The sequence below is a fragment of the Lytechinus variegatus genome, chromosome 9 (assembly GCF_018143015.1).
Source record: "Lytechinus variegatus isolate NC3 chromosome 9, Lvar_3.0, whole genome shotgun sequence".
Classification (NCBI taxonomy): Eukaryota; Metazoa; Echinodermata; class Echinoidea; order Temnopleuroida; family Toxopneustidae; genus Lytechinus; species Lytechinus variegatus.
Window position 1 is genome coordinate 30,192,598 of NC_054748.1, and position 27,516 is coordinate 30,220,113.

At 35.6% G+C, this 27,516-nt stretch overlaps 1 protein-coding gene across 1 annotated transcript; it reads left to right on the forward strand.

The window, feature by feature from the left end:
• On the forward strand, nt 1–26,350 carry LOC121421947 (mucin-like protein). The gene is made up of 17 exons (XM_041616747.1): nt 1–7; nt 851–967; nt 1,626–1,831; nt 4,415–4,499; nt 6,898–7,104; nt 8,968–9,081; nt 9,540–9,788; nt 10,207–10,398; nt 10,864–11,048; nt 12,664–12,850; nt 13,439–13,570; nt 14,269–14,361; nt 20,079–20,207; nt 20,551–20,676; nt 21,060–21,172; nt 25,015–25,234; nt 26,217–26,350. The coding sequence occupies exons 1-17, from the start codon at nt 1–3 to the stop codon at nt 26,348–26,350; spliced, it is 2,496 nt and encodes an 831-aa protein (XP_041472681.1).
• Nucleotides 26,351–27,516: the final 1,166 nt, after the last annotated feature.

Here is a 27,516-nt window from a genome sequence, read left to right on the forward strand (position 1 = left end):
ATGACAGGTGAGACAAATGGGTGCCCTGCAGGATTTATTCCTTATGCACGAAGCGCTTAGCTGGAACTAAACTCGAAGTAATAATATAAAGTGCGACATTAAATAGGCAACTAATCAAAGCATCTTAAATCCTGTAGGCCTATATTATCATTATTATTATGTACCATGACTATAAAGCGGCAGTTTCACCGGCTGAACTCGCTCCAGATCGACAGAGGCTATCACGTTATTACCGGTGACATGCCATTGGAGTCCGTTTCGTTCACGGGGCTGCAGCATTGCCGTCACAAATACTTCCGGTGCATCTCCTGAACAGTGGCACTGCGTCATGGTTCTCAAATTGTGGGGCTTTTTTTTTTTTGGGGGGGTATATCTATGCCGTCCCTTGATCTGCGGTTTGAGAAAAATAGTCCTGTCAGGTTACCATTTACTTCACCTGGGTTGAGTGTAGTATAATATGGATAAATTTCTTGATGAAAAAATTAATGCTGGGAGCAGGATTTGAACCTACGGCCCTCTGATCAAAAGACGGCAGTCATAACCACAACACCATGATGCTTCCATATTATCAAAACTTAAGTCATCTACATGTAACTGGTTTGAATAGTGTTCAGAATGGTATGCAGACAGTCAGCAATATGAAAGATTGGTATTTATACATGTACAGGGGGAAGGTACATCTAATAAAATAAGTCAAAATCTTAAATGTATAACGCATAGTTTACGTGAATTTTGTACTGTATTTTTTTTTTACACAAGTTCAATGCAGCTTAATTTCCTGCATTTATTTCCTCTCCATCAATTTATCCTGTTCAGTAGTTAATTACGATGTAATTGCCATTTTATATAGAGAGAGATGTCTTACCACGGTTCTACTGCTGTGGACTTGCTGGTGGAAATTTCTGTAGTCTTTACGAGCGACGTCGCCCACGGGCTCACTGCTTTGGATATAGGCGACCATGGTGGGGTATGTATATGTCACCAAACTGAAAAAAATGTAAATCATAAATTTTACTGTTGTAGCATTTCCATTATTATAGTAATCTGCTTTTACACAGCGCATAATATGTCTCCACTTCCGGCCATCGGATTCTTGCCGCTATATGTGCACTATCTCCACTCCTTGGGGAGCATAAAAAGATACATTGAAAACAACAAGACCTTTAAGATATTATATCAATAAAGAAAAATTACGGTAATCGAATACAAAAGTTCTATTTTTCGTTTATGATCATGACAATTGGGCAGTAAGCGAAAACATTCGGTTTTTTCTTTCAATTATTGCTTTATAATCATGATAGTAGCAAGGCTGCTAAAATAGAGAAGTGCACAGTGTCCATAATAAATGCACTATATACTAATCAAATTAAATGATTTCAGCAGGTTTAAACTGACTTTCCAAATTTTATATGAAAAGTTTTTACGAAACGGTCCTCAGTGATATCCCTATAGAAGCAGACAGTGTTAGTTTTGTGACCTTAATTTGATAGATTTGATAAAAAAAAATGATGAGCCCAAGGGACAGTCATACAAGTATGTTTTCCGACTGAAAGCGTTGTAATTATTGGTAAATTTTGATATAAAATACGTTTCCAATTCTTTTCGATTTCTTGGTAAACTTTTAGGATGGTTTTGGGGTGATCCGCATATCAATACTCTGGATGGGAGGAAATACACCTTCAACGGCCTTGGTGAATACATTACGATGTCTTACAGTCACGGTGATCCATTCGTTTTGCAATCAAGAACTGGCAAGGCTTTTAACAACAGTGAACCCGTTGAGCACGGAACGGTCTTCATAGGGTTCGCTGCTACACAAGATATCACGAAGGTACGTGCGATTCAAAATTCATTTCATACAGTTTATCATTACAAGAACAATTGTGAGAAGTCAAGGACCGTTTTGATGTCATCCAATTTGATTTGACCTTTCAGTGGCGAATAAAACAAATGTGACTGTTGTCTTTTATAATTGCGTGAGGTTTAAAGGGGGAGTGAACTGTGTGTGGTCTCTCATTGACTCTGTGTTATAAATACATAGTCTTAAAACATACGTTTTCAGATATCTACCAAGACTACAGGGAATAAATTGACCTATAATTGTACTTGTTTTGTGCAACAAAAATGCTTTGAGGGGAAAAGTTGTTTTGATACTTGTTTTGTAACATAATTATTGCGGTATAAAGGTATTGAAAAGTTAATTAGCATGTTATCATGCAAGTGGGTCTATATTACAATACTAGACTAGCATTATGGGTCAGGAAACTGGCCAGATTCGAGTAGTTGAGGACTCGAGATGGCGGTATTGATTCGTATCTGCTTTAAGGTTCAGAGCGCGGAAATAGCCCACCATGCTGCATAAAGCTTTTTTTTTTGGTTGTCCTCATGAGAGGTTCTTATTATATTAACATCAATAAAACACAAATAATACCATACACAATTAGCTTCACATTTCACAAGCTTTTGATTTCATTGTACTGTTTTTCTGTTATTTTCATCTTATTACTCTTTTCAAGAAATCTCAAATTAGTGACTAATTCTCTTATAGTAATAATAATAACTGTATTTATAAAGCGCCTTTTGCCTGAGGATACAAAGCGCTGCTATTATTACCCGGCTTTAGCTCAAGCTACCACCACCGGCGCTCAGTGCATGCAAGGAATTAATCCTGCCGGGTACCCATTCACCTCACCTGGGTCGAGTGCAGGACAGTGCGGATAAATTTCTTGCTGAATGAAAACACGCCATGGTGAGGATTAGGAAAGGCGAGAGTCAGAACCACTAGATCAGGACGCGCCCTAAAAGTCTGACAGCAAAGAAAAATAACTGATTGTTTTTTTTTAAATGAACTAAGCTAGCATATAGACTCTATGTGTCGTATAATGTGCGAAAATCAAAATTACGTTCAGAAAGGCCATGTTTCCATTTTCAACGTCGGGGTCAATCAATAAAGTTTTCGCATTCATTTGAATATTCACATTAAACCGGATCTTAATGAAATAGCTTAGTTTCTGCCAAAATGAAATCACATGTGGACAATGCAACAAAAAACATGATCTATAGTTTCTATTTGTTTACAATGGGTACAAGCCATGTCTGATGTGATCTTCCATCGACATGATCGAGCTAAATTCTCTTTATACGGCATAATCCGATGCAGCAATTTAAAATTATGTCATTTAACTCTGTTATTATTTTTCATACTTAAATTTCAGCAATTTGCTCCAGTCATATTCTTCTGCAAGTGACAGCCTATCCAAAAATATAACACCGTTGGCTGTAATTTTTTTTAACTACAAAATATGTGTAGAATTGTTTTGTTTTTGATATTGTGATGTCAATTGAGTCACCGGTTTTAATTTGAATCAATTTATCGTTTTTTATTGGTTGGTCACCGTGATTCTTAAAATGAGCAGTGTTCAACTTTTCGAACCAATATTTTAGAAAAGCGGTTTTAATTTTAGCATATTGAAATAAGATACAAAGAGAATTATAATTATAGAGTTCTTCAATTATCCATTTTCAATTAAATGGCTTACTTTTAGTATACCCTTATCGTACCATTTTCTGAAAAACAATAGCCCGTTTTCATGTTTAATATATAAATTATTCCATAGTATTTCATTTTCAAATTGACTTACTTGAAGTATATTAAGATATTGAAGTTCAGCCCATGAAGTGAGTAATATTTTTTATGTAATTTAATCATGTCTAATGGAGAACAGTTAAATTGAATGGATAATGATATACCTCCTAATTTATGCAACCAAAACATACGAATACATTTCCATGGTGGTTCATCACCTCTTACAATTTTTGGTAACCAGGAAATTGTGAGTGATTTAAATCTAGAGTTTATGTCAATCATGCCTCAGCCCCCACACTCGGGTGGATTAATGATGTAAGCTCCTTTCTCTTTTTTAATTTTTAGAATTCCATAAAAATGAATTAATTATTTTATTAAGTTCTTTGATATAATTTTGGGGCATGATGTAGCATGTGCCTAAATATATCAATTGTGATATAAGTAACATTGTGTTAATAAGTATTCTCCCATATAGTACATTAGATTTCTCATCTTCCAAAGATTTATAATACGTTTGATTTTATTTATCTGGACAGACCATTTAAGGACATTAAATTTATTTGTGTTCTTGCATAATACAAGCCCATGATATTTAATTGGTTCATCAGACCATTCTAAGTTGCATACACCATTTGTTTCATTATCATTTATGGTAAGTGGCATAATCTTTGTCTAGGTTAAAATTTAAAATTAGCTGTATACGTACATTTGATTTATACGTGTTGACTGTAAAATGTAACTTTGCATTCCCCTTTTTTATTACACTGTGCCTTGATTGCTGTGCACCGTGGATCTGTAATCGCACTATTACTATTTAATATTGATCAGGTTGAATTTCAGCTGAACGACAACAGGACAGAAATGAGTATTCTTGTTAATGGTTCCTCCATTGATATGACAGATTTCCTAAACGGTAAGCATAGAATATTAAAGATTGATGATGATGATAATGATGATGATGACGATGATGATGATGATGATAACGATTATGATTATAATGATGATAAAGATAAAGATAACAACGATGATCGTTAAAATGACATTTTGCGATCTAGTTAATACTTTGGTTTCTCCATTAATATGACAGACTTCATAAAGTAAACTCCTCAAAAAAGGTTGGAAATCTGACTTGGTCGAAAATCCCTCATTGGTTCTAATAAATATCAATATGTTAGTAGAATTACTAAATACATCATTTAATTTTCTTTATAATGATACCCTATATGATATGATTATGGTTCACATGGAGGTGCAGTGCCTTGAAATGTGGGCCAAGAACAAAATTCAAAAGTTGCAAAATTACACAATATTGAAAGTAAATTTTCTTTTTTTCCGTGGTGATGAGTAAGTTTCCCAGCGGCTTCTTTAGAAATTGATCGAAAATCCCTCCTCGGTTCTAGTAAATATCAATGTGTAATTAATATCAATGAATAGATCATTTAATTCTCTTTAAACTGATACCCTATATGATATGATTATGGTTACATGGAGGTGCAGTGCCTTGAAATTTGGGGCAAGGTCAAAGATTCAAAAGTTGCAAAAGACACAATATTGAAAGTCACTGTTCTATTTTCCGTGGTGATGAGTAAGTTTCTCAGCGGTTTATTTTCATTGTGTTCATGCACCTTAACATCCACATTAGCATGGAATCAAACACACCTCTGCTCAAGCAAACACATAACAAACAAACTACGACTCAAACCATGTCATCCCACCACAGAACCATCACTCCATACACCACAACAAAACATAAAAAAAGAAGAAGCAAGGGCTTGATTTGAATGGATTTTCATCTCTATGAACACAGACAAAAGAATCATGATCTGTATTGACCCTCAATGACTATTTATGCTCTTTTTGCAGCTTTTCAATTCAGAACTCGTCCAACATTTTTGACTCCTGCTCTTTTCGTGATGGCATGATCATAACAAGCATGGTATCATTTTACAGAAAACTAAATGATCTTTGAATGATACCAAATATGCATTGTGTAGAATCGGGAGTTGGGAGAAATTGATAGCGAAACTGAGATTTCGAAACTTTTTTGAGAGGTTTATTTATTGACGTTTGATAAAGATGACGGTGACGGTGGTGGTGTTGATGATACTGTTTAATGTTAAAGGAGAATGAAACCATTGGAACAAGATAGCTTGTGTGAAAACAGAAAAATCAAATAAACAGATCAACAAAAGTTAGAGAAAAATCGGACAAATAATGAGTAAGTTATGAGCATTGGAATATTGCGATCACTAATGCTATGGAGATAGCAAATTGGCAATGCGACAAAGATGTGTGATGTCACTTGTGAACAACTCTCCCCATTACTTTAGTATATTTTTCACTTGAATTGCCTCTTTTATCACATCTATCCATAGATCATGTGTTCTTTCTACAGAGGGCATTATTACATATTTTTTTAAGAATACATCATGGATAAAGAGTTTGTATCATCATTAGAAAAAGCAAAAAGAGACATTTTGAGGGTATTTTATAGTCCACCAAAGGGAAAGTTGTTCATCAGTGACATCACACATCCTTGTCGCATTGCCAATGGGAGGATCTCCATAGCATTAGTGATTGCAATATTCAAATGCTCATAACTTTCTCATTATTTGTCCGATTTTTCTCAAACTTTCTTTATTCTTATTCTTTGATTTTTCTGTTTCTACACAAGCCTATTTGTTCCAAAGGTTTCATTCCCCTTTAAAGACGATTTTAAAGTGATGATGTTGTCTCACTGTGCAGTTAATGGTGCTTCCATTAATATGCCAGATCCCGTAAACGTTAAAATAAAGAATGAATAACTATTTTGATAGAAGTTCTTAAAACATCTGATAGAAAGGCTGAAATTATACTAATGATATAACGGTTATGATGAGGAGGATGGTGATGAAACTGATGGTGATGATGATTCTGATGGTTAGGATGATGATGATCATGACGGTGGTGATAATGATGATGGTGATTAGTATGAGGATGATGGTGATGAAACTGATGATGATGATGATGATTCTGATGGTTAAGATGATGGTGATCATGACGATGATAATGATGATGGCCTTGGTATTGGTGGTGTTATTTCAAGTGCTGAAATGATCGTGTTGGCGATGGTGGCAAAGCAGTTGTTAACAATTGAAGTCAATATGACTACTGCTGATAGAACCAATTACTTAATGAATATGACTTTTAAAAAAGCCCGAAATGAAATTTAAAAAAATCAGAAGACTTAAATGAAACCAAATGATATGTAGGCCTACCTGACAACTAATGCCAAATGATGAACCTTATAATCTCTCTATGTTTATACCTAGATGGATATGACTCACAGGATCCGACTTTCATCTTATCCTCGGATAATGAGACCGAATCCGAGGGTGAGATCAAGGCCACGGCTCTCTTTCAACCAGAAGGCTATTCGAGTACGTCCTTCACAGTGACATTTAAGAATGGGATCTTGGATATTGGCGTCATGGTTCCGCCTGAGTATTCTGAAAACGCAACAGGGAGGGGCCTGCTTGGTAAGCCATCTACACTGGCCCACTTGTCATCGATAGGTTTAACTCTAATACATATAATTACCATAACGATGTAAGATGTAAAAAACACCACAGTTCGTCACAAACATAATTAACACAAACAAATATTGAACAATTATTTTCAAATTTTACCCACGGTTATTTAAATTCTAATTACCTTTATTGATAAGGGGGGGGGGGGATCGTGACAATAAGCACAGTTTACCCGTTTTAAACAAACATGGTGTTCCACAGAAGTCGAAGAATGTAAAATTTATAGTTATTTTTATGTCAAGTATCTGCATCTGGCAGCGTTAAATGCAGCCTTATTCCCTTTAGAAGTGTTTTTCGAGTCGAATCCCCAGTCGTACCGGTAGAGCATAAAACTCGGCAAAGTCTGTTTGCGATTATGTACTCATAGACCTTGCCAGTGCATGATGCCAAAGAGATAGGGTCAAAATTACCGGTGTCGTCGGATGGATCTAAATCAGAAGTGATGGTTTTGCTGAAAAAAGTTGGGCCATGATGAGTCAATTGCAATTTGTGCAGAATACCGTTCATGAACCATCTGGACTAATGGCCAAAATGGGTTATTGTCATTGGCGGTGGAAGCCAAGAAATTTAGAGGTGGGTGGTCCACCTGAAATTTTGGGATGGACACAGGTAAAAATAATTGACAAGCCTAGGAAAAAAAAAAGGTTATCAACAACCAAAATTTTAGGGGGGGTACCACCAAAAACTTTTGATAAGCAAAAAAAATAAAAAAATTAACAAAAAAGAATTAGGGGGGGGGGGGCGTCACCCCCGCTTCCGCCCCCTATGGTTATTGTTGAATGCATGGGATAAGCTCTTCAAGGCCTGGTCCCACTGGCTGACGGACACAAAATGTATTCAAACGGATACAGCGGACAAGTAAATTTTGGGATGGTTACATCCGTTTTCATCCGCTCCAGACAATGGCGCAAAATTGGGCGAACAATGAAATCACAGTGGACGAATTCTAGATGGATATAGAGCTTATGAAACACGTATGCAAAGAGTACATGACGGATACATAACGTTTTCCATTAGATGGCAAGATTCTTTTCCGTTTTACATCCTCTCTGCATCCGTAAGTCCAGTGGGACCAATCCTTCACACGCTTTCATTTGAAAGATGGGAGGTCGAAAGATTCGTCTCGGAGACAACGACATCCAGGAACCATGACAGTAATGTACGTTCGAAGGACTTAATGGCCTTGCAGTACGGGGATCGACATAATAATTTTTGTTTCCAAACGAAAGAGTGCGGCAATGGCTTTCTGCATCGCCAAGGGTATCCACACAGCACTTTTCTTCCCCTTCTTCTGATGTTTTATGAATCTAAATTGCCCTATGGATATTACGGGGTTTCCTTGTCACTTGATTAGGGTTTTGGGGTCTGGACAACACATTGTCTATCCTCCTATTTTGTGACAAAGTTTTCATGCGAGGAGATGAATAGCATGTTTTGTTATTCATCTTCCTTAGGTCCTGAATAACATGTTTTATCTGATCGTCGGCTCTCCCGGGCCTTTCTCGATCGAACGCCAGCCCATGGTGTAACGGAGACAAGAGTCCCCTTAATCATGTTAATCCAGTGTAATCGTATCATTCATATATTCACAGAAGGAATTTAGAGAAGGCTCTAATTGGAGAAAACGGAAGGGACAAGACCGCGGAGATTTGTTTGACTGCCATGGCCAAGTGAAGGCAAAGGTCGTTTGCAAATCTTGTTTTAATGAATGATGAAGCGGATTTTTCCCCAATCGTTTTGTCGAGCACAAACAAATTTGGAGCTGATATATATTTTTTTTCTGTTTACCCAACTTTACGTACATTTTCTCAGGTAATGTCAATGGAGATAAAACAGATGATTTTCTTTTACGGAATGGAACGTTACTTACCGATCAGCCCGGGAAAAATCTAACAGAAGAAGAAATATACCAATTTGGACAATCATGTAAGTTGTCATGTTTTATTGGCACACGTATATTCATTCGCAAAGCAGATGATGTTGATGATTGTTGTTGGATGAAGATGATGATGACCATCATTTGATGGTGATGATAATTATGAGCATGATGGCAATCATTTTAATATTGATAATGGTAAGTATGATTTGTTGTTATTTATGGTGGTAGTGGGGATATTGGCGATGATGATGACGATGTTGAAGACGATAATAAAAATAATATTGCCAATGGTTACTCTATTGACGATGATCATAATGATCGTGTTGCCTGGAGATAATGATTTATTCCGCGATTAATGATGATGATGATAATGATGACGACGAACAAGACGATGATTTTGATGAGCCATGGTCAACTGAAAGCCGATGGTCATCTTTCACGAATCGAAACAGCCATTAAACCTCCTTAGCTATAACTGAACGATGTCTTTTTATTATTCCTAAAGGGATGATAACGAATAACGAGTCGCTGTTTGAATACGGTGATAGGGACTGGAGTTACTACAAACCAAGTAACTACACACCAATGTTCTTAGACGCCCTACTCGCCCTCGACCCTAACAGGACCAGAGAGGCCTGGGAGACTTGCGGGGATAACGAAGCGTGCCTTTTCGACTTCCTTGCTGTCAACCCCGATTTGGGAAAACAGACGATGGACACCGGGAACCAACTCGACAACGAACTCCTAAACCTTGGTGAGATTCGTCGTCGCTATCATTAATCCCATATAATGAGTACTATCATACATTCCTGTTTTACTTTTACACATAATTTCGTTATATTGAAATTTTCACATTCGACTGACACTATAAACACAATATAACACTATAAAATACAATAACGTTGCAGCTGAAAATGGGCAACCAGCCATAATTTTACTTAATTACGTCATGCATATTTTCAGTGTATAATTTTATATGCATTTTCATTTTTTCGGGAATATAAACAGCAACTAACACCGGCAGTCTTTAAATATATTAAGCCTTGAAATTATGATTACATGGCATGGTTTTTCTTTGAACGGAATTGAAATAGTTTTAATGCAAATTCGAGTACCATTTGTGATTAATATGAAATGATAAGATTCATATTTCGTTTTTTGTAACTTTATAGATAATTTCCCTCCGAACATAACAAGCGTCACGGAACTTACGGAAACAGATGCACTACAGGAGGATGACATTCTCTTCGTGCAAGTGGGCGTGAACGTTACCTTACAGATTACTGCACATGACCCTAACGATGATGATGACGTATACTTTACTTTCAACGATACAACTCCGGATGGCGCCAATATAAGCGCAGGTGAGATTTTTACGCGTGTGAGTGCGTGTGTGAGTTTTATTGCTTGCTACACTCCTTCTATCGCCTGAAAAATGATTGGGAGTTTTTATTAAAATTTCCAAAGATATATTGTAGTCGCATGAGTGAAATGAAGTTTGAATGATTATGGGTGCTCTATCATTTCTCTCACTCTCTTTCCCTTTCTGTCTTTCACTATTTTTTATCCAATTTCTGTCGTTATCTTTCGACCTTCTCTTTCTCTATTTCCCCCCTCTCCATTTTGTCTTCCTTTTTGTATCTGTCATCTCCCTCTTGCCGTAATATCTCACGTTTTCCCTTTCCGATGTCTCTCCCACCCTGTCTCTTCTGTCTGTTTGTCCCTCTCTGCTCGTCTCCCTGCTGTTTCCTCTTATCATCTTAACACTTTTTCTCACATTCTCTCCCATTATATCTCATTTTTCTCCCCACTCAACCCCTCTCGCGTAGATGGCATTTTCACCTGGACACCCACTAATCTGAACATCTCCTCCATTGAGATTATCGCGATGGACAACCGAGGCGCAGAGACTTCCCTCTCCTACAAAGTCCTCATCTGTCAATGCGAGAACGATGGCGAGTGTGACTTTGAGAGCCAGGCAGAGGGACAGGATCTCAATGCTAACGGCTTTGCTGTAAGTACATATATATTCATTGACGAGCTTTGCTGGGGGGGGGGGGGGTCGTTAACAGAACACAAACAGTAGGCCCAGTCACAGCTTTCGAATCGTAGTGTTGACACAAGTCTTTAGTACCTATATCTTTGTCGTAATTCGTTACAATTTATTATGTATCATTTTTTTTATTTTATCATTCAATTTGCCTCATATAAATACACGAAACACATGTGTTATGTATTGTCATACTTTAATGTAAATTATACCACTTTTTTGTATTCCTATTACATATCAATGTTCAACTTATGAATTTCTTTTATTATTCTGAGTTTTACCGATTTTTATATAGTTCTATAACCACTAATTCATACTTTTCGGCCAAAAATCGTGTACTTTTTTGGTTGTTAAATACTTGAATTTAATTGCATTTACTTTATTTCTTTGTATAACATATTGTAAATGTTCTTGTATTGCATTGTATCATTTTAAACACAATCTTTTAGATATTACTCTGATTTTTATGTCATCTATAATATGTTATTGATTTACATGTATTTAGGTTTTTAATGTCAGGAACATGATGTAAAACAGTTTTTTAATAACTGATCTTGTCATCCTGAATAAATATGTTTAAATAAATAAATAATAAATAAAGTCTTAAATAACGCGTTCGTGCGACATGAGGTATTGCCGGGTGTAACAGAGCCTCTGTTAGCGCATTTTCTGATGTTAGTGCTTGAAACGTCCACGTAACTTTGCACTGTCGAAAATGAAATAAAACAAATTGAGTTGAATTGAATAGAATCTTAGACTTCGGCACTGATCTACTAACGCTGGATAGGTGACTTAAGTATATTCCAGATGACGAGATAATGAAAAGACGAGTTAAGTGACGAAAAGACGAGTTGTTGGAACTCTGAAAGCAAAATAGTTTGGGAAAAGATGACGGAACTCGGAAAGCCCCTTTGCAAGGTTCAACAACTCTTCATATATATTTGTCCATGTCCAAAACAAGCTGTCTTTCCAAGCTCGTCGTCTTATCTTGTCCTAAACAGGTCAACCAGCCGAGTTTCGAATATTCATCATTTTGTCTTTTAATCTCCAACAAGCCGCGTCGCCAATTTTCAACAACTCGTCATCTTGTCTGTTGTCAACAAAAAGTTTTCTCATTCCAACTCACAATCACGTATGATTTTCTTGAACAATTGTTAATTATTCATTAAACACACATAGTTTGAGACCTTTTCATCATTTTTCATAAACTAAGTTCACTCAAAGCATTCACATTTAAAAGAGCATAGAAATCAACGATTGTTTTTTTCTACATGAATGTAATGATATTACAGGTGGTCACGTGCAACTGCACCGATGGGTGGTCAGGTGACCACTGTTACGTAGACTACTCGTCATCTTGTCTGTTGTCCCAATAGGTTTCCTCATTCCAACTCACAATCACATATGTATTTCATCTGCAGGTATGATATTCTTGAACAATTGTTAATTATTCATAAAACACACATAGTTTGAGACCTTTTCATAATTTATCATGAACTAAGTTCACTCAAAGCATTCACATTTAAAAGAGCATAGAAATCAACGATTTTTTGTCTACATGAATGTAATGATATTACAGGTGGTCACGTGCAACTGCACTGGTGGGTGGTCAGGTGACCACTGTGACGTAGACTACGATGCATGTGAGGGTAGCGGGCCTTGTTATGAGGGGGTTATCTGCTACGATGAGCCCCCGTCCTCAGAGGAAGAATACAGATGCGGGCCCTGCCCTCCTCAATTGACAGGCAACGGGAGTAATTGCTTCGGTGAGTTATAAGAGAACCCAACCAATAAGGAAAAAAGTTGTTTTTAGAGGAAAAGGGAAACAAAATAGAGAGACAGATGGGTAAAGTTTGAAAATGTCGCATTATCATTAAGAGTTATTGATTTTCAAAAAGTTGTAACACAGTGAAGTCATTGCTTTACGTGGACTTTAAAATGGCTACATTGGTGGTATCATTGTGAGGTAGCGAATGGACAACTCTTTCATTTTCTCTAATGCACAAAGTAGTTCGAATGTTTTTTTTTCATGAAGCTTTACTTCAAATTATGTTTTTCTTGCACGAGGACATGAAAGATTAGCTATTTGCGTTTCCAGTATTTGGATTACTTTTCCATGGGAATCGGTACTCGTGAGAGAATCACAAATGCATGATAAATAAGTACACAGCCTGTATCGGAAAGTTCTCTTGAAGTGATGAACAATAATATTGCAGTCTTTTTTGTTTAATAAAGAGTGAGCTATCGTCATGCGTAGAATATGTGATGTATAATTGATTTCCTTTGTCCCAAAAAGATTTACAATTGCGTACAATAACAATATTTCCTCAAATCTCCCATCTTCATACGTTAAGACTTCAACGAATGTGCTGAAGATGACACCAACGACTGTGACCAGATTTGTGAAAATGATTTGGGTTCCTACACATGTTCTTGTGAACCAGGCTATAGGCTTGGCCTTGATCAACATTCATGTAGGCCTATCGGTAAGTCAATGTGTGGGAGTCTGTAAGGATAAAACCTGGTGTGAATTGGGGTAGGGTGTGTGTGGGGTTTGGTACCTAGGTGAGGGTGTGTTTGTGCGCGCGTGTGTGTGACAAAGAGGGGAATTTCGTAGGTGTGTGCGTGGGTAAGTTGATTGGTGGGTGGATTTATGTGGGTGAGTGTGTAAGACAGAAATTAAATAAAAAAATTATCATCTTCGTCGTCGTTGTAAGAAATAGTAAGATAATAGAATAGCAGTATAGTAGTAGTAGTTTGTAGTAGCCATAGCAGTAGTAGTAGTAGTAGTAGCAATAGTAGTAGGAGTAGTAGTATTAATAGTAGTAGTAGTAGTAGTAGTAGTAGTAGTAGTAGTAGTAGTAGCAGTAGTAGTAGTAGTAGTAGTAGAATAAAAGTAGAAGTAGAAGAAGAAGAAGGAGAAGACAAAGAAGAAGACGAAGAAAAAGGGAAGAAGAAGTTGTGTAATTCTAAAACGACAAAATTAATAGGTTACAAATTGGATGCTTATACTGATATTATAACAAAACTGATAATGGTCATTTCTATAGTAAAATCATATTATTAGTAATGAGAATTGGAGAAAACCTCATTGCTGTTAATAGTAAAATCAATATTTAAAAGATTATAATTACGACAGTTCAATTTCTTTACATATTATTTTTTGAATACTTTACTTCTTTAGATATATCCTGTACTGAGGAACTAATGAATTCCACAGGATCTGAAAACTGTACTTGCGAGCCAGGCTTTGAGCTCATAAATGGATCCTGCACAGGTAAAGCGTTAGATCAGGCGGCAGTCACAGCGACTAATCATACTACGGTCAATACAAATACATTATTTCCAATGACACACATTGATCGATTAGGAATCAGTGTTATTGTGTTGACTGTGGCATCATTGTAGTTTTATATTTTAATGAGAAAATATACTGCCCTCTATGTTCGTTGGTAACAAGTTAGTTCAGGTGGCAGTCACAGCGACTTATCCTATTACAATCCGATCAAAGAATTTTGATTTGATTTGATTTATTGTTTTCTTCTGCATCCATAACATTTGTATAATACATTTTTCATAACATAATAAACATAATATGTTAGCATTTTTGGCATAAATTGTAAATAAAGATTACTAAAAAGATAATTCCAGACAAAAATGATTAACTATATGATGTTCACAATTTGCAGGAGAAGGATTGTCATCATAAGCAGATTGCTTGAAAAAAATGACAATCCCAAACTTATACTAATTGAATTAATACATTTGTAACATTGATAAAGCAGAATGGGCATATTTTTTCAAATAGCTGAGGGTGATGGTGATATGATGACGATGTTGATGATGATGATGATGATGAAGGCCATGGAGAATTACATTAGGCCTAAATCTTAATGAGAAAATATACTGCCCTCTACTTTCATTGGTAAAACGTTAGCTCATGTGGCAGTCACATCGACTAAGACTACTACAGTCCGATCAAAAGAATTACATTATTTCCAATAACACACATTGATTGATTTGGAATCAGTGTTATTGTTGTGACTGTGGCATCACTGAGCCTTATATCTCAATGAGAAAATATACCGCCCTCTGCGTTCGTTAATAAGACGCGAGATCAGGTGGTCTCACGGGCCTAATTACTAGTGGTAGGCCATAGATATTCATTCGAGCCAACCCATTGCTATTTTTTTTATTTTGATATGGCTGATTGACAAAGTGTATGCATATGATTGTCCATCTAACACTGATTCTATTTTTGGTAATTACTGAACTTCCTTTTCCCTAATTGGGAAGAAATATCACCAATTTTGGACTATATTATGACTGGCGGAAGGATTAGGGCTATTTTGCTGTTTGAGTTGATGAATCTGCTCCCCCCGACGGTGTCTTCAAACACGCCAATTTATTTTTAAAATGAGCCGGTCGAGGGACCCTTTTCTGGTCAGATATGGATTGCCAGATATAAATCCTATCCACTGGTAGTAAACATTCGACCCCCGAATTTCATCCTTATTTTTTATGAATTTTTTAAAGTGCCAATTTAACACATGAGTCTATGGGGAATGAATTAGGCCTGTGAGACCTATATATAACCTTGACCATAGCCTAAAATTCCTTAGGCTTAGTGGATGAAATCCCTGCCCAACTCTTCAGTAGCAGATTGTTTCTACTAGTAGACATGTTTCAATCATCAAGAGGTCCAAAAACTGAACTTCATGGCTATACAAGGCTACATAGGGGGTACTACAGGTAACAAGTTGTTATTAGTAACTAACCCTGTGTTTGTGTACCTAGGCTAGGCTGTGTAGGCTGTATGTGCATGTATTTGTCACTGGGACTTGCTTGCATGTTGTCGTGTGTTTTCGTATACCGACGAGCGCTGCTGTAAATCGTGTATTGCACCCATCACGAGATAAAGCTCACATTAGATAGGCCTTGCATCAATTGCGCTTGTGAAATTGGTTCATGGGGAAGGGAATGAGAAGAGAAAACTTTAGAATTTGACTGAAGAGTGGTGGATTCAAGAGGGAGGGGGGGGGGGGTAGAGAAAAGCATAGTTAGTATGTGGGGGGGGGGGCTGAGAATGAGTTCTACTGCCATCTTGTTCAACTTTTACTGACTTCTAGCCAGACTAGCCCCCATCCATTTAGAATACAAGCCATCTAACCCCCTGTCTCTTTCTCTTACACCCTGGCTTGGGCCCTTGTCATAGGAAGATGTGAATGTATAGTATGCTTGTATGTTGATTCTCATTTCTTTTTATTGTTATCTAATTAAACTCATGTGAATCTGGTATTTATATTGTGGGCAGATCTTGAATCCAGATATGCACACTATTCATATCTACAATTTGTATTATAGGATTTGGGCCCTACATTGCATCCATTGTTGAGCTACATATAGGCATGTAGGATGTGTGTAAATCCATAGGGCACTGGACATTAGGAGTAACATTAGAAATGGTCATTACTTAACACATCTGTATATTTCATGCATTTCTTTGTGATAAAGTGAGTGTACAGATGTTGAAGAAAAGCCAGGAAGGTAAATTAAAAAGAAACCTTCATGTGCCATACAATACAGGTCTCACGGGCCTAATTACTAGTGGTAGGCCATAGATATTCATTCGAGCCAACCCATTGCTATTTTTTTTATTTTGATATGGCTGATTGACAAAGTGTATGCATATGATTGTCCATCTAACACTGATTCTATTTTTGGTAATTACTGAACTTCCTTTTCCCTAATTGGGAAGAAATATCACCAATTTTGGACTATATTATGACTGGCGGAAGGATTAGGGCTATTTTGCTGTTTGAGTTGATGAATCTGCTCCCCCCGACGGTGTCTTCAAACACGCCAATTTATTTTTAAAATGAGCCGGTCGAGGGACCCTTTTCTGGTCAGATATGGATTGCCAGATATAAATCCTATCCACTGGTAGTAAACATTCGACCCCCGAATTTCATCCTTATTTTTTATGAATTTTTTAAAGTGCCAATTTAACACATGAGTCTATGGGGAATGAATTAGGCCTGTGAGACCAGGTGGCAGTCACATCGACTAATCCTACTACGGTCCGATCAAGAGAACTACATTATTTCCAACGACACGCATTGATCGGTTTGGAATCAGTGTACTTGTGAAGACTGTGGCATCATTGTAGGCACTGATCTCTCCCCTACCTGGATGGGAACAATAACGCTGATTGGCCTATTCCGTGTTGAAGCACCGGAAGTTGGTACCTCCGCACGCCGAGTTCCCCCAAAAAAGCCAAAATCGGAGTAGAGTCTGGTTCACGGCAATAGTGTCAATTCTTAATTATACTTACCATATCAACTCTTATAACAGCCCTTTTCAATGTGAATTTATACCTGATACAAAGTTTAAGATGTCGTCCTGTGCCACGTATAATTGCACTTATCGTGACGACCGTGGAAACAGAGAAAAGGGGATTACTTTTCACAGATAAGTCAAGCTGGTGAACTGCATAGTTGTAGACTTTATGTAGTCCCATGTGCTCAAATACATGTGTGGTAATTCTAAATTACCAGAGCGAGTTTCCAAAACTTTAAAACTCCGGGGGGGGGGGGTTATCGATTGTTGTGATTTCTCTGGAAGCGTGATGAATTTAAACCATGATTCAAATAAATATTCAATTTATTAATATTCACAAATGTTACCAAGTTTTATGAGTTTATCAGTCATGTTTGGACTGAAGAATATCACGAGACACGAAAATACTGCGTGTAGCCTGTATTCTGAGACACTTAAGTTAAGACTGAAAATCTGCCGTTTCGGAGGAGTTAAAAAATGATTAATTATTCTATCCTTTATATAATTTTGTGAAAGGACAATAGGTACATGTACGGTAGGATTAGGACTTTAGGGGGCTTATGTAAGTTGTGGCATGTGAATTTATGATATTTCTCTGTCAAAAATCGATAGAATTATTTTTTCCAAGAACTCATTTTAAAAAAAAAGTACGTAAAAAAGTCATTAAGCTACAGAGACTTATTTACACACTTCAGAAATTTCACAGAACTTATTTTGAGATGCCAAATGTCTTCAAAGAATGAAATGTCTCGGTGGAGCAAAAAAGGGGGGGGGGTTATCAACCAGAAATTTAGGGGGTGACGCAAGAAAAATAACCTGACAAGCAAAAAAAAGGTTATCAACCCAAAATTTAGGGAGGGATGCAAAAACAAAAGCAATAATCTGACAAGCATAAAAAAATGTTATCAACCAGAATTTTAGGGCGGACCACAACGATTTTAGGGGGTCCACCTGAATTTAGGGGGGATGCAGGAAAAAAAGTGACAAGCAAAAAGAACAAAGAAAAGTTGTCAACATAAATTTTTGGGGGTCTGTCCCCCACCTAAAATTTAGGGGGGACAGGACACCCCCCCCCCCCCCGCTTCCGCTGCCTATATGAACAAACTGGCTAGAGGATAATTGAAGATCGAGGGCCGGTCGATCGATGTGACAGAAGGAGAGAGAGAGAACGGGTCAAGTCCACCTCAGAAAAATGTTGATTTGAATCAATAGAGAAAAATCAGACAAGCACAATGCTGAAAATTCATTAAAATCGGATGTAAAATAAGAAAGTTATGGCATTTCAAAGTTTCGCTTATTTAAAAAAAAGTGATATAAACGAGCCAGATACATCCAAATGAGAGAGTCGATGATGTTACTCACTATTTTTTTGTGTTTTATAGTTTGAATGATACAATATTTCAATTTTTACGAATTTGACGATTAGGACCTCCTTGCCGGAAGCACAGAATGGTAAAATAATGGAATAGCAACCGAGATGTGCATATAACTGTTTTGTGAAATGAAACTTTAAAATGCCATAACTTTCATATTACAACCGATTTTGATGAAATTTTCAGTGTTATGCTTGTTGAATTTTTCTCTTTTTATTCAAATCAAGTTTTTGTTGGGATGGACTCGTTTCCATGAGTCCACCTCATGGAAACGACTAAATAGAGAGAATAAAAACACAATAATGCTCAAAATTTAATCAAAATCAGAAGTAAAATATGAACGTCATATTTTTAAAGTCTCACTTAAGCGATGAATTTTTCGGTGTTACACTTGTTTTATTTCTATTTATTTATTTATTTATTTTTTTTGGGGGGTGGGGTGGATTTAAATTAAAGTGGGTTTCAAGCCCAGTGTTATAAGCCTGCATAACCTAGAAAGCCGCTAGAAAGTCCTCGCCATATCGATCTTAAGATGTTATTTGGCAAACCTCCAAAATCGGACAAGTCAAGGATTTCATCCATTCTTCCTTAGGTGAGAAAAACACCAACCCCTTCAAAATTATGTTTCCGAAATGTATACTGGGAAAGTACCATGGTTTCAAGAAAATTGCGAATTCTGGCACCTTAAATATATGAAGTTTTGTATGAAAAGCAATGAGAGCTTCAGTGTGCAGACAGGTAGCGTATCGCTCACAATGCACATGCTAATGGAGCGATCGCGTTCCTTTTGGGGGAACTGGTATGGCGGACAATAGAACTCGCGGGCTTCAAACAAAGGACCCTCCCCGCATATCCAGTTAGGGGAGAGATCAGTGATTGTAGGCCTAAATCTTAATGAGAAAATATACCGCCCTCTACGTTTGTTGGTAAAACGTGAGATCAGGTGGCAGTCACATCGACTAATCCTACTACAGTCCGATCAAGAGAACTACATTATTTCCAACGACACACATTGATCGGTTTGGAACAGTGTTATTGTGTGTACTGTGGCGTCATTGTGGGCTTATATCTTGATGAGAAGGGAGAAAACCCGTTAATTTTAGCAGTTTGTAATAATTAAGAATTATTCTGATATTAAAACGCAAAACAGTAATAACTGAATAACATTTTTAAGGTATTTCCTTTTTGCAAAAGTATAGAGCAATTATTCCATTTTGGAAATTGTAATTGAAATTAAAAACTTGAATTGAATTCCACTTTCATCCTTTTATTATATTTTCAGATTTTGATGAATGTCTGGTTGGTGTAGACCAGTGTCCATCTGATATAGCTATGTGCAAAAACCTCCCAGGAGATTATAATTGTACTTGCCATTCTGGATACGAAAACATGTCTCCAAAAGAGTGTCGAGGTAAAAAATATCAACTAGTTGCTATATTCATTTACTTATTCAGTTTATTGTTTTGTAATTTATTTAATATTTATTACTTATTTTTTATCTACTGATTTATCGATTAATTAATTCATTCTTCTGTTCATCTAATAGTTTATTATGGTATTTATCTGTTAATCTTCTTATCTGTTTATTCATTTATTTATTCATCGATTTTCTTTTTCATTCATGTATTTATTTAATTTATTATTAGCAAGATGACATATTCATTCTACTATTTTTTTTTTTTCGAAACAGACAACTTTATGTTTGTAAGTTTTATGAACAGTTGTTTCTGGTATACTCTCTTTTATTTATTTAGACATCAACGAATGTGAACGTGACTTGGATAATTGCAACAAGACTGAATTCAACTGTGTGAACACACTGGGTAACTTCTCATGCGTATGCAAGGAAAATACAACAGAAGTCGATGGAGTTTGTCTAGGTAGGAAAAATATTATTATGTTTTACATTTGTCACATTATATTCGTGTTTAAATAATACTAAAAAAATAACAATGATTGATTTAGAGGTAATAAACAGGAAATGGGTACTTTCTATATCTTTTCTTTACCCAGGCAGCATCTGCAACTCTGTCCCATGTCTTATTTTCTTTATCATGCAATATTGGGATTGTTCTTGTTTGTAACTCTGTAGTCCTTATGTATTTGAAATGCCAAATAAAACAACAACAACAACGATGTTGATGATAATGGTAATGACAATGATAATACTCATAATAATGATAGTAATGATACTAATAATTATAATATTGATAATGATACTAATGAATGAATCTGTAACATTCTTGTTGATGGTATGAAATAGGTGCATTGACGCTGTCACTCAACGTTCGTTTTTCATTTATCAACGGGCTTGACGTTGTTACCTACCCAGAGACAATTGAATCCCAAGAAATCCAGCAGAAATTGGCACAAGATGTACGTTTTTTTTTTCTTTAAAGGCTTCGTTTTACAAAGGTTTAGATCTGGTTGAAATTCACGTTGAGGGCCTACGTGCAAGTGATATATGAATAGCTCACTTGCAAAAGGGGTTGGGTCCATTTTTCATCAAATTTGATCGTTATGTCTTAGTGTATAGATATTTAGTAGCTCTATAAGATGATACCAAAGAAAAGTTGAAATTGTCAAGAAAAAACACCTTTTTTCAAAAGGGGTTAAGTCCATTTCAGTTAAGTTGCAAAATTGGATTAGGGCCACACGGAATATTTTTTGAAAAGAATATCTTTCAAAAAATGAAGACAGGTAGATTTCTCATTTACCTAATTTTATGTTTCCATGGTAGGGTGTCATGAAAATTCAGTTTCGCATAAGAATATTTCGATATGGGAGAATGAAGAAAATGGTTTTCTTGGAGTGGACCTAGCCCCTTTGGCAACTAAACTCTTAAAAAAAAACTCATTTGTCAAAAAGGGTTAGGTCAATTTTTCATAAATTTTTAGTCCCTCTGATGATACCAAAGACAATATGAAATTCAAATAAAAATGTGAATGAAAATTGCAAAAAATATAACTTTTTTTTAATCAAAAGAGATTGGAATCAATAAGTTTACTTGCAAAAAGGGTTAGGTCCACAATAATAATTTTATTGAAAAATATATAGAAAAGATTTGAAGACGGGTAGATTTCTTTTATACCCAATTTTACGTTCATATGATAGGGTAGTACATCGTGACAATTTATTTTCTCATAAGAAAATTGTAATCAGTGAGAATTAAACACATGGTTTTTCTCGGAATGGTCCAAAGTGGACCTAACCTCTTTTGCAACTACATTCTTCATATAACGCGTAATCTCATCGGGCAATACCGCGTCCAATGATCCTGATCTGGGGCGGTATTCTGAAAACGTTCTTATCTTAATTTTGTTCTTATCTACGTCATGATCTCAAATTGGTATTCTGAAAACGTTCTTATCTTTTTCTTATCTTTTGTTCTTATCTTTTTCTTATCTTGCTTTCCATCCTACGCTGAGCGCGTAAATTTACCACTCGCGCATATAATACAAATGTGCGCTAAAAAGATAAGAACAAATCAAGATAAGTAGTATTCTGAAAACGTTCTTATCTTTTTTCTTTCTTATCTTTTACGATATTTAAGATAATATTTAAGATAGCTAGAGGGTTATCACATCTCACGATGTCCGCGTTTTTTCTTGCTCAAAATCGATGGCCACTAGTAGTAACAAGTACCCACAAGTATTCCTCCCATCATTTCTTTCATTCACCCTTTTATTTTGCCCGTCTCTTTTTTCTATCCCTTCTTTCTTTTTCTTTTTTCCGGCTTTTCTAACTGTCTGTCTTTCTTCCTTTCTACCTGTCAGTCTTTCTTCCTTTCTGGCTGTCTTTCTTTCTTCTTTTCTTTCATTCTTCATTTATATCTTTTCTTTTGTTCTGTTTGAATCTTTGAATTTCTTTTTTTCTTTTGCTTTGTTTCATTTATACTTCACCTTTCTTCCTTTTTTATTTTCCCTTTTCGTTTTATCCCTTTCTTTTTTTCTTTACTAAGTCTTTATTTGCTTTTCCCCTTTTCTATTCCTTTTCTTACTTTTTCCTTTTCTTTCTTTTTCCTTTTTCTTTCTTTCTTCCTTCACTTTTTTGTAATCTTTTTATTTTTCCTTATTTTTTTCATCCATTCTTTCGTTTTTATACATGCTTTTCCTTTTTCAATCACTCATTTTATTTTCTCCCTTTTCTTCCTTCCCTTTGATAATTCTTAATTTTTCTTTCTTAATTTTTTTGTATTTCTGCTTTCTGACACTTTTGTGTTTTTTTTACTTTCTTTTTTTTCTTTATTTCTCTCATTCTTTTTTTTTGTTCGTTCTTTACTTAGTATTTTTTCTTTACTTTCTTTCTTCTCTCTGTGTTTCTTCTATTAACTTTTTCTTAATTCTTTCCATTGATTTTTTTTCGTTTTCTTTTCCCTACTTTTTATTTTCCCTTTTCATTTTATTTTTCTTTCTTTTTGTCTTTCTTTCTTTGAATTTAATTTTTTTCTTTATCTTTTTGTAGTCTTCATGTTTGCGTTAATTTCCTTTCTTTTTTTCTCTCTCACCTTTATTTCTTTGTTTCATTTTCCTTTTTTTCTCTTCCTTCACTCTTTACATTCTTATTCCCTTTTTTCTTTCTTTTTTTCTTTCTAACTTTCTCTCTTTCGTTTTTTCAGACTTTTTCTTTTTCGGTTCCTTGTTACTTCATTTTATCTTTTTAGTTTGACCTTTTTTCTTTTGTGTGTAAGTTCATTTTAGTTTCTTTCTTTTTTTCCTGCATTTTTGTTCCTTCACTTTATCTTTGATAATTGTTTTATTTCTTTCTTCCTTTTCCTTCTTTTATTCATTCTATTTTCTTTCTTTTTTATTTTTTTATTTTTAAGTTCTTTTTGCTTGCTTTCTTTCGTTTACTCTTTATTTTTTTTTTATTATTTTTTGCTTTGTTCCTTTCATCTTTTTTCTGCTTCATTCTGACCCTTTTCTGTCTTCTTACTTTAATACCTACTTACTTTCTTTCTTCATATTTTATTCTTTATTCGTACCTGCTTTATTTACTTTTCTTTCTTTATTTTGTGCACGTGGACGTCTCGAAATAATAAAATCAGTCATTGCGTATAAAATTCCTATTTCGCGCAATGCGCCAGAAACCACGTGTGTGCGCAGCGCCATGATATTCTCTTCACATAAGGAACGCTTCTATTGGTTAAACTGCCAATATAAAGCGCATTTTGATTGGTAAAATTAAAAAAATGGGCGTGTTGCAGATAAGAAGGGGGCAGTCCTTAGAGAGATAAGAACGCGTTAAGAAGATTTTCAGAATACCGATTGGCAATGATTTTAGCGTCTTCTTATCTCAGTGAGATAAGATAAAAGATAAGAACAAAGATAAGAACGTTTTCAGAATACCACCCCTGATCAATGTGGCGAAGCGTATAAATCGCAGCACGTGAATCTGAGAATTAAAAGTCTAGATCGGACTTAAATGTTTGTGTAAACTAGGGTACGTTGCAGAAAAAAATCAAGTTTAAACGCAACACAAAATAATAAATCCAATATCATCATACGTGAATTTCATTAGTTGAAAATCGGATTTGTTTCATGGGGTTTGTTTGAACAGGTTCCCTTTGCAGAAAGAGATGCAATGAACTAAAAAAAATGTAACTTAAGTTTCAACCAATCAACAGCGCGTATTTGGGACTTACGTCTGATTTTCTACTTGTGTTTTAACGAAACACATTGTCCAGCGGCACCAGCTCATTTGACTTTTTTCATTTATGGGAATCATCTAAAGTTAGTATGGTTAAAACACGTCTATATTTTCAGTAATACTCTTATGGTGCGGTAACTGAGCAATATCAATGATATTTTTTTATTATTATTATAATTTATCATGGGCGTTGTGGCGTGCGCCTGTAATCAAAGCTATGTGGGGAAGTTGCAAATTGAAGCGGAGGTTCGAGCCCCGGTCACGTCTTTCGGATGGAACGTTAAAGGTCGGTCCCAGATGTAAATAATTATTACTGATTGAAACACGTCTGACAAAACTCAAATACACACACACACGCATTTGAATATCAATATAGTCGAAATACAGTTGGAATAATGTTCATTTTATCTCTCATATAATCATCATTCAATATTCAAAGCATTATAGGTTTTTCTTTATTGATTTTTGACCGGTGTGTGAAATACATTCAAAGCTTTCTGCAAGTCTCGAAGATCAAAATAATAATATGTTCTTTAAATCGAAATTACTCTCTCTTCATTATTTTTAAGGTCTTGCGTTACCTCAACACGTCATCAGAACTAAGTGTAGACGAGTTGCAGGCCGTATCTGTGCAGAACTACAGCTTGGTAGGAAAATCTCTTCAGATTTCCTTCCGGGTTGACCTGAAACCCGACTCGTCACTGACCGAATCTGATCTGGAGAATACTTTCATACAACTTCTTCCGAGCTCACGGCTCATTGAACCAAACCATAAAGTTACGCCCGAGGGTAGGTATTCCTAGAAGGTTTGTTACGCAGAACTCTCCAGTCCTAATTTACAATATTATTATTTATTAGTTCATTTCAATATGTTTAACCAGGGTAGCCCACTCAGCAATAAACTGGTCTCCCGTGGGGCCCTGGAATACATGATAAAACAAGTAAAAAAAAACCCATTTAAATACATATGAAATATACACAGAAATATTCTAAATAACTTAACCCATATCATAGCAGAAAACAGAGTAGCAAACATACGGCATCGTTAAAATCATGATACGAATTAACAAAATTACAGACAAAGCAGTACATATAAATAAGATTAAGTAGATAGACATAAAAGTTGAGGCAATAATAAAACTTGAAATTTAAAAAGATGCACTTTAAGTTTCTGCTTAAAGATTGATAAATATTTTGACTGTTTCAAATTAAATGGCAAGTTGTTCCAAACTAAAATCGCTGAGTAAAATAAAGAGTGCTTAAAATTTTCGGTATGAGTTTTTAGGGTGATCAAATTATCTTTTGCTGCATATTAACCTTAGACTTTAACATATTTTCAATAAATGGTGATGATTTTATTGTTTTGTATTTTGACTAAATGTGTAATTTTTTTATTGATTGATTTGAAAGGAAATAAAGAGGGACGCGAAGAGCGAGACACAGATCGATTAAAATGAATGTTGTATTACATCAGGCTCTATATTTTATCATGGTTATGTTTTTCCCTTCTTTCTCTTGATTCTTCTTTTTCAATCCTTCTCCTCTTCCTCTCCTTCTCCCTCCACATCCTTTTCTCCTCCATCATCATTATCATCTCCTTCATCTCCATTATCATTATTTTAATCAACATTATCACCATCCTCACAATCAACACCAATCATCGTCATCATCATCATCATCAACAACATTAACGACAACAAAAACATCATCATCATTATCGCCACAATCAACAACAACATCATTACCAACTTCACCTTCTCCTGTTTTACAGATACCAACGAATGTGAGCTTTCTACGGATGTGTGTAGTAATGGTAACTGTACAAATACAGACGGTAGCTATTTTTGTACCTGTTCTGTGGGTTTCCAACTCGGATACGGGGATGCTTCTTGCATAGGTGGGTAACGAGTTACCAGATATAGATCTTTATTATACAAACCATGAATACCCCTCTCCCTAAAGCGAAAATATAGGTATTACCTTGTGCATACATGTGTGATACTCTTAACACACTTGATTTATTTCACTCTCGGCATGTTAGGTGTGCCTACTTGTTATTCAAACAGTGAGTTGATAATTGACAAATTCTACTGTTATATGTCATTGCAGTAAAGTCTTTTCCAAATTATGGCTAAACGTATTGTCTGTCAAATGTGCATGTCAGAGATACCAACTAAATCGAGAACATTTCAGTATTTTAAAGGCTTAAATTCAGTATAATTAAAAATCATTATGTTTGCAAAATACCATACGAAAACACATAGCCGAAAGTTGAGTTCAGAAGTTGCATGAAACCACCAGTTACTCTTTTATCATTTTTCAGTAATGATTACTTCTTGGCAGCTATGGCACGTTAAAGGACAAGTCCACCCCAACAAAAAGAGAAAAAATCAACAAGCACAACACTAAAAATTTCATCAAAATCGGATGTAAAATAAGAAAGTTATGACATTTCAAAGTTTCGCTTATTTTTAACAAAATAGTTATATGAACGAGCCAGTTACATCCAAATGAGAGAGTTGATGATGTCACTCACTATTTCTTTTGTTATTGTTTGAAATATGAAATATTTTGATTTTCTTGTCATTGTCATGTGAAATGAAGGTTCATTCCTCCCTGAACACGTGGAATTTCATTATTTTAACATTTTGTGCTTCAGGCAAGGAGGTCCTCATCATCAAATTCGTAAAAATTGAAAAATTGTATAATTCAAACAATAAAAAACAAAAGAAATAGTGAGTGACATCATCGACTCTCTCATTTGGATGTAACTGGCTCGTTCATATAACTATTTTGTTAAAAATAAGCGAAACTTTGAAATGTCATAACTTTCTTATTTTACATCCGATTTTGATGAAATCTTCAGCATTGTGCTTGTCTGATTTTTCTTTATTAATTCAAATCAACATTTTTCTGAGGTGGACTTGACCTTTAATTTTTGTAGCTCGTATCAATCCTGATGCATGTGCCCACGGCACTATGTCGTTATCACTCTTGCTTTAGCGTGTGTGTATTTGAGTTTTGTCAGACGTGTATCAATCATATATGATTATTTACGTCTGGGACCGACC

What these genes read in the sequence shown, in the direction of transcription:
- LOC121421947 (XM_041616747.1), top strand. An exon ending in ATACCAATTTGGACAATCAT is followed by an intron (nt 9,082 to 9,539) that starts GTAAGTTGTCAT and finishes TTATTCCTAAAG; the next exon opens with GGATGATAACGAATAACGAG. An exon ending in AGTCGATGGAGTTTGTCTAG is followed by an intron (nt 20,677 to 21,059) that starts GTAGGAAAAATA and finishes GGTATGAAATAG; the next exon opens with GTGCATTGACGCTGTCACTC.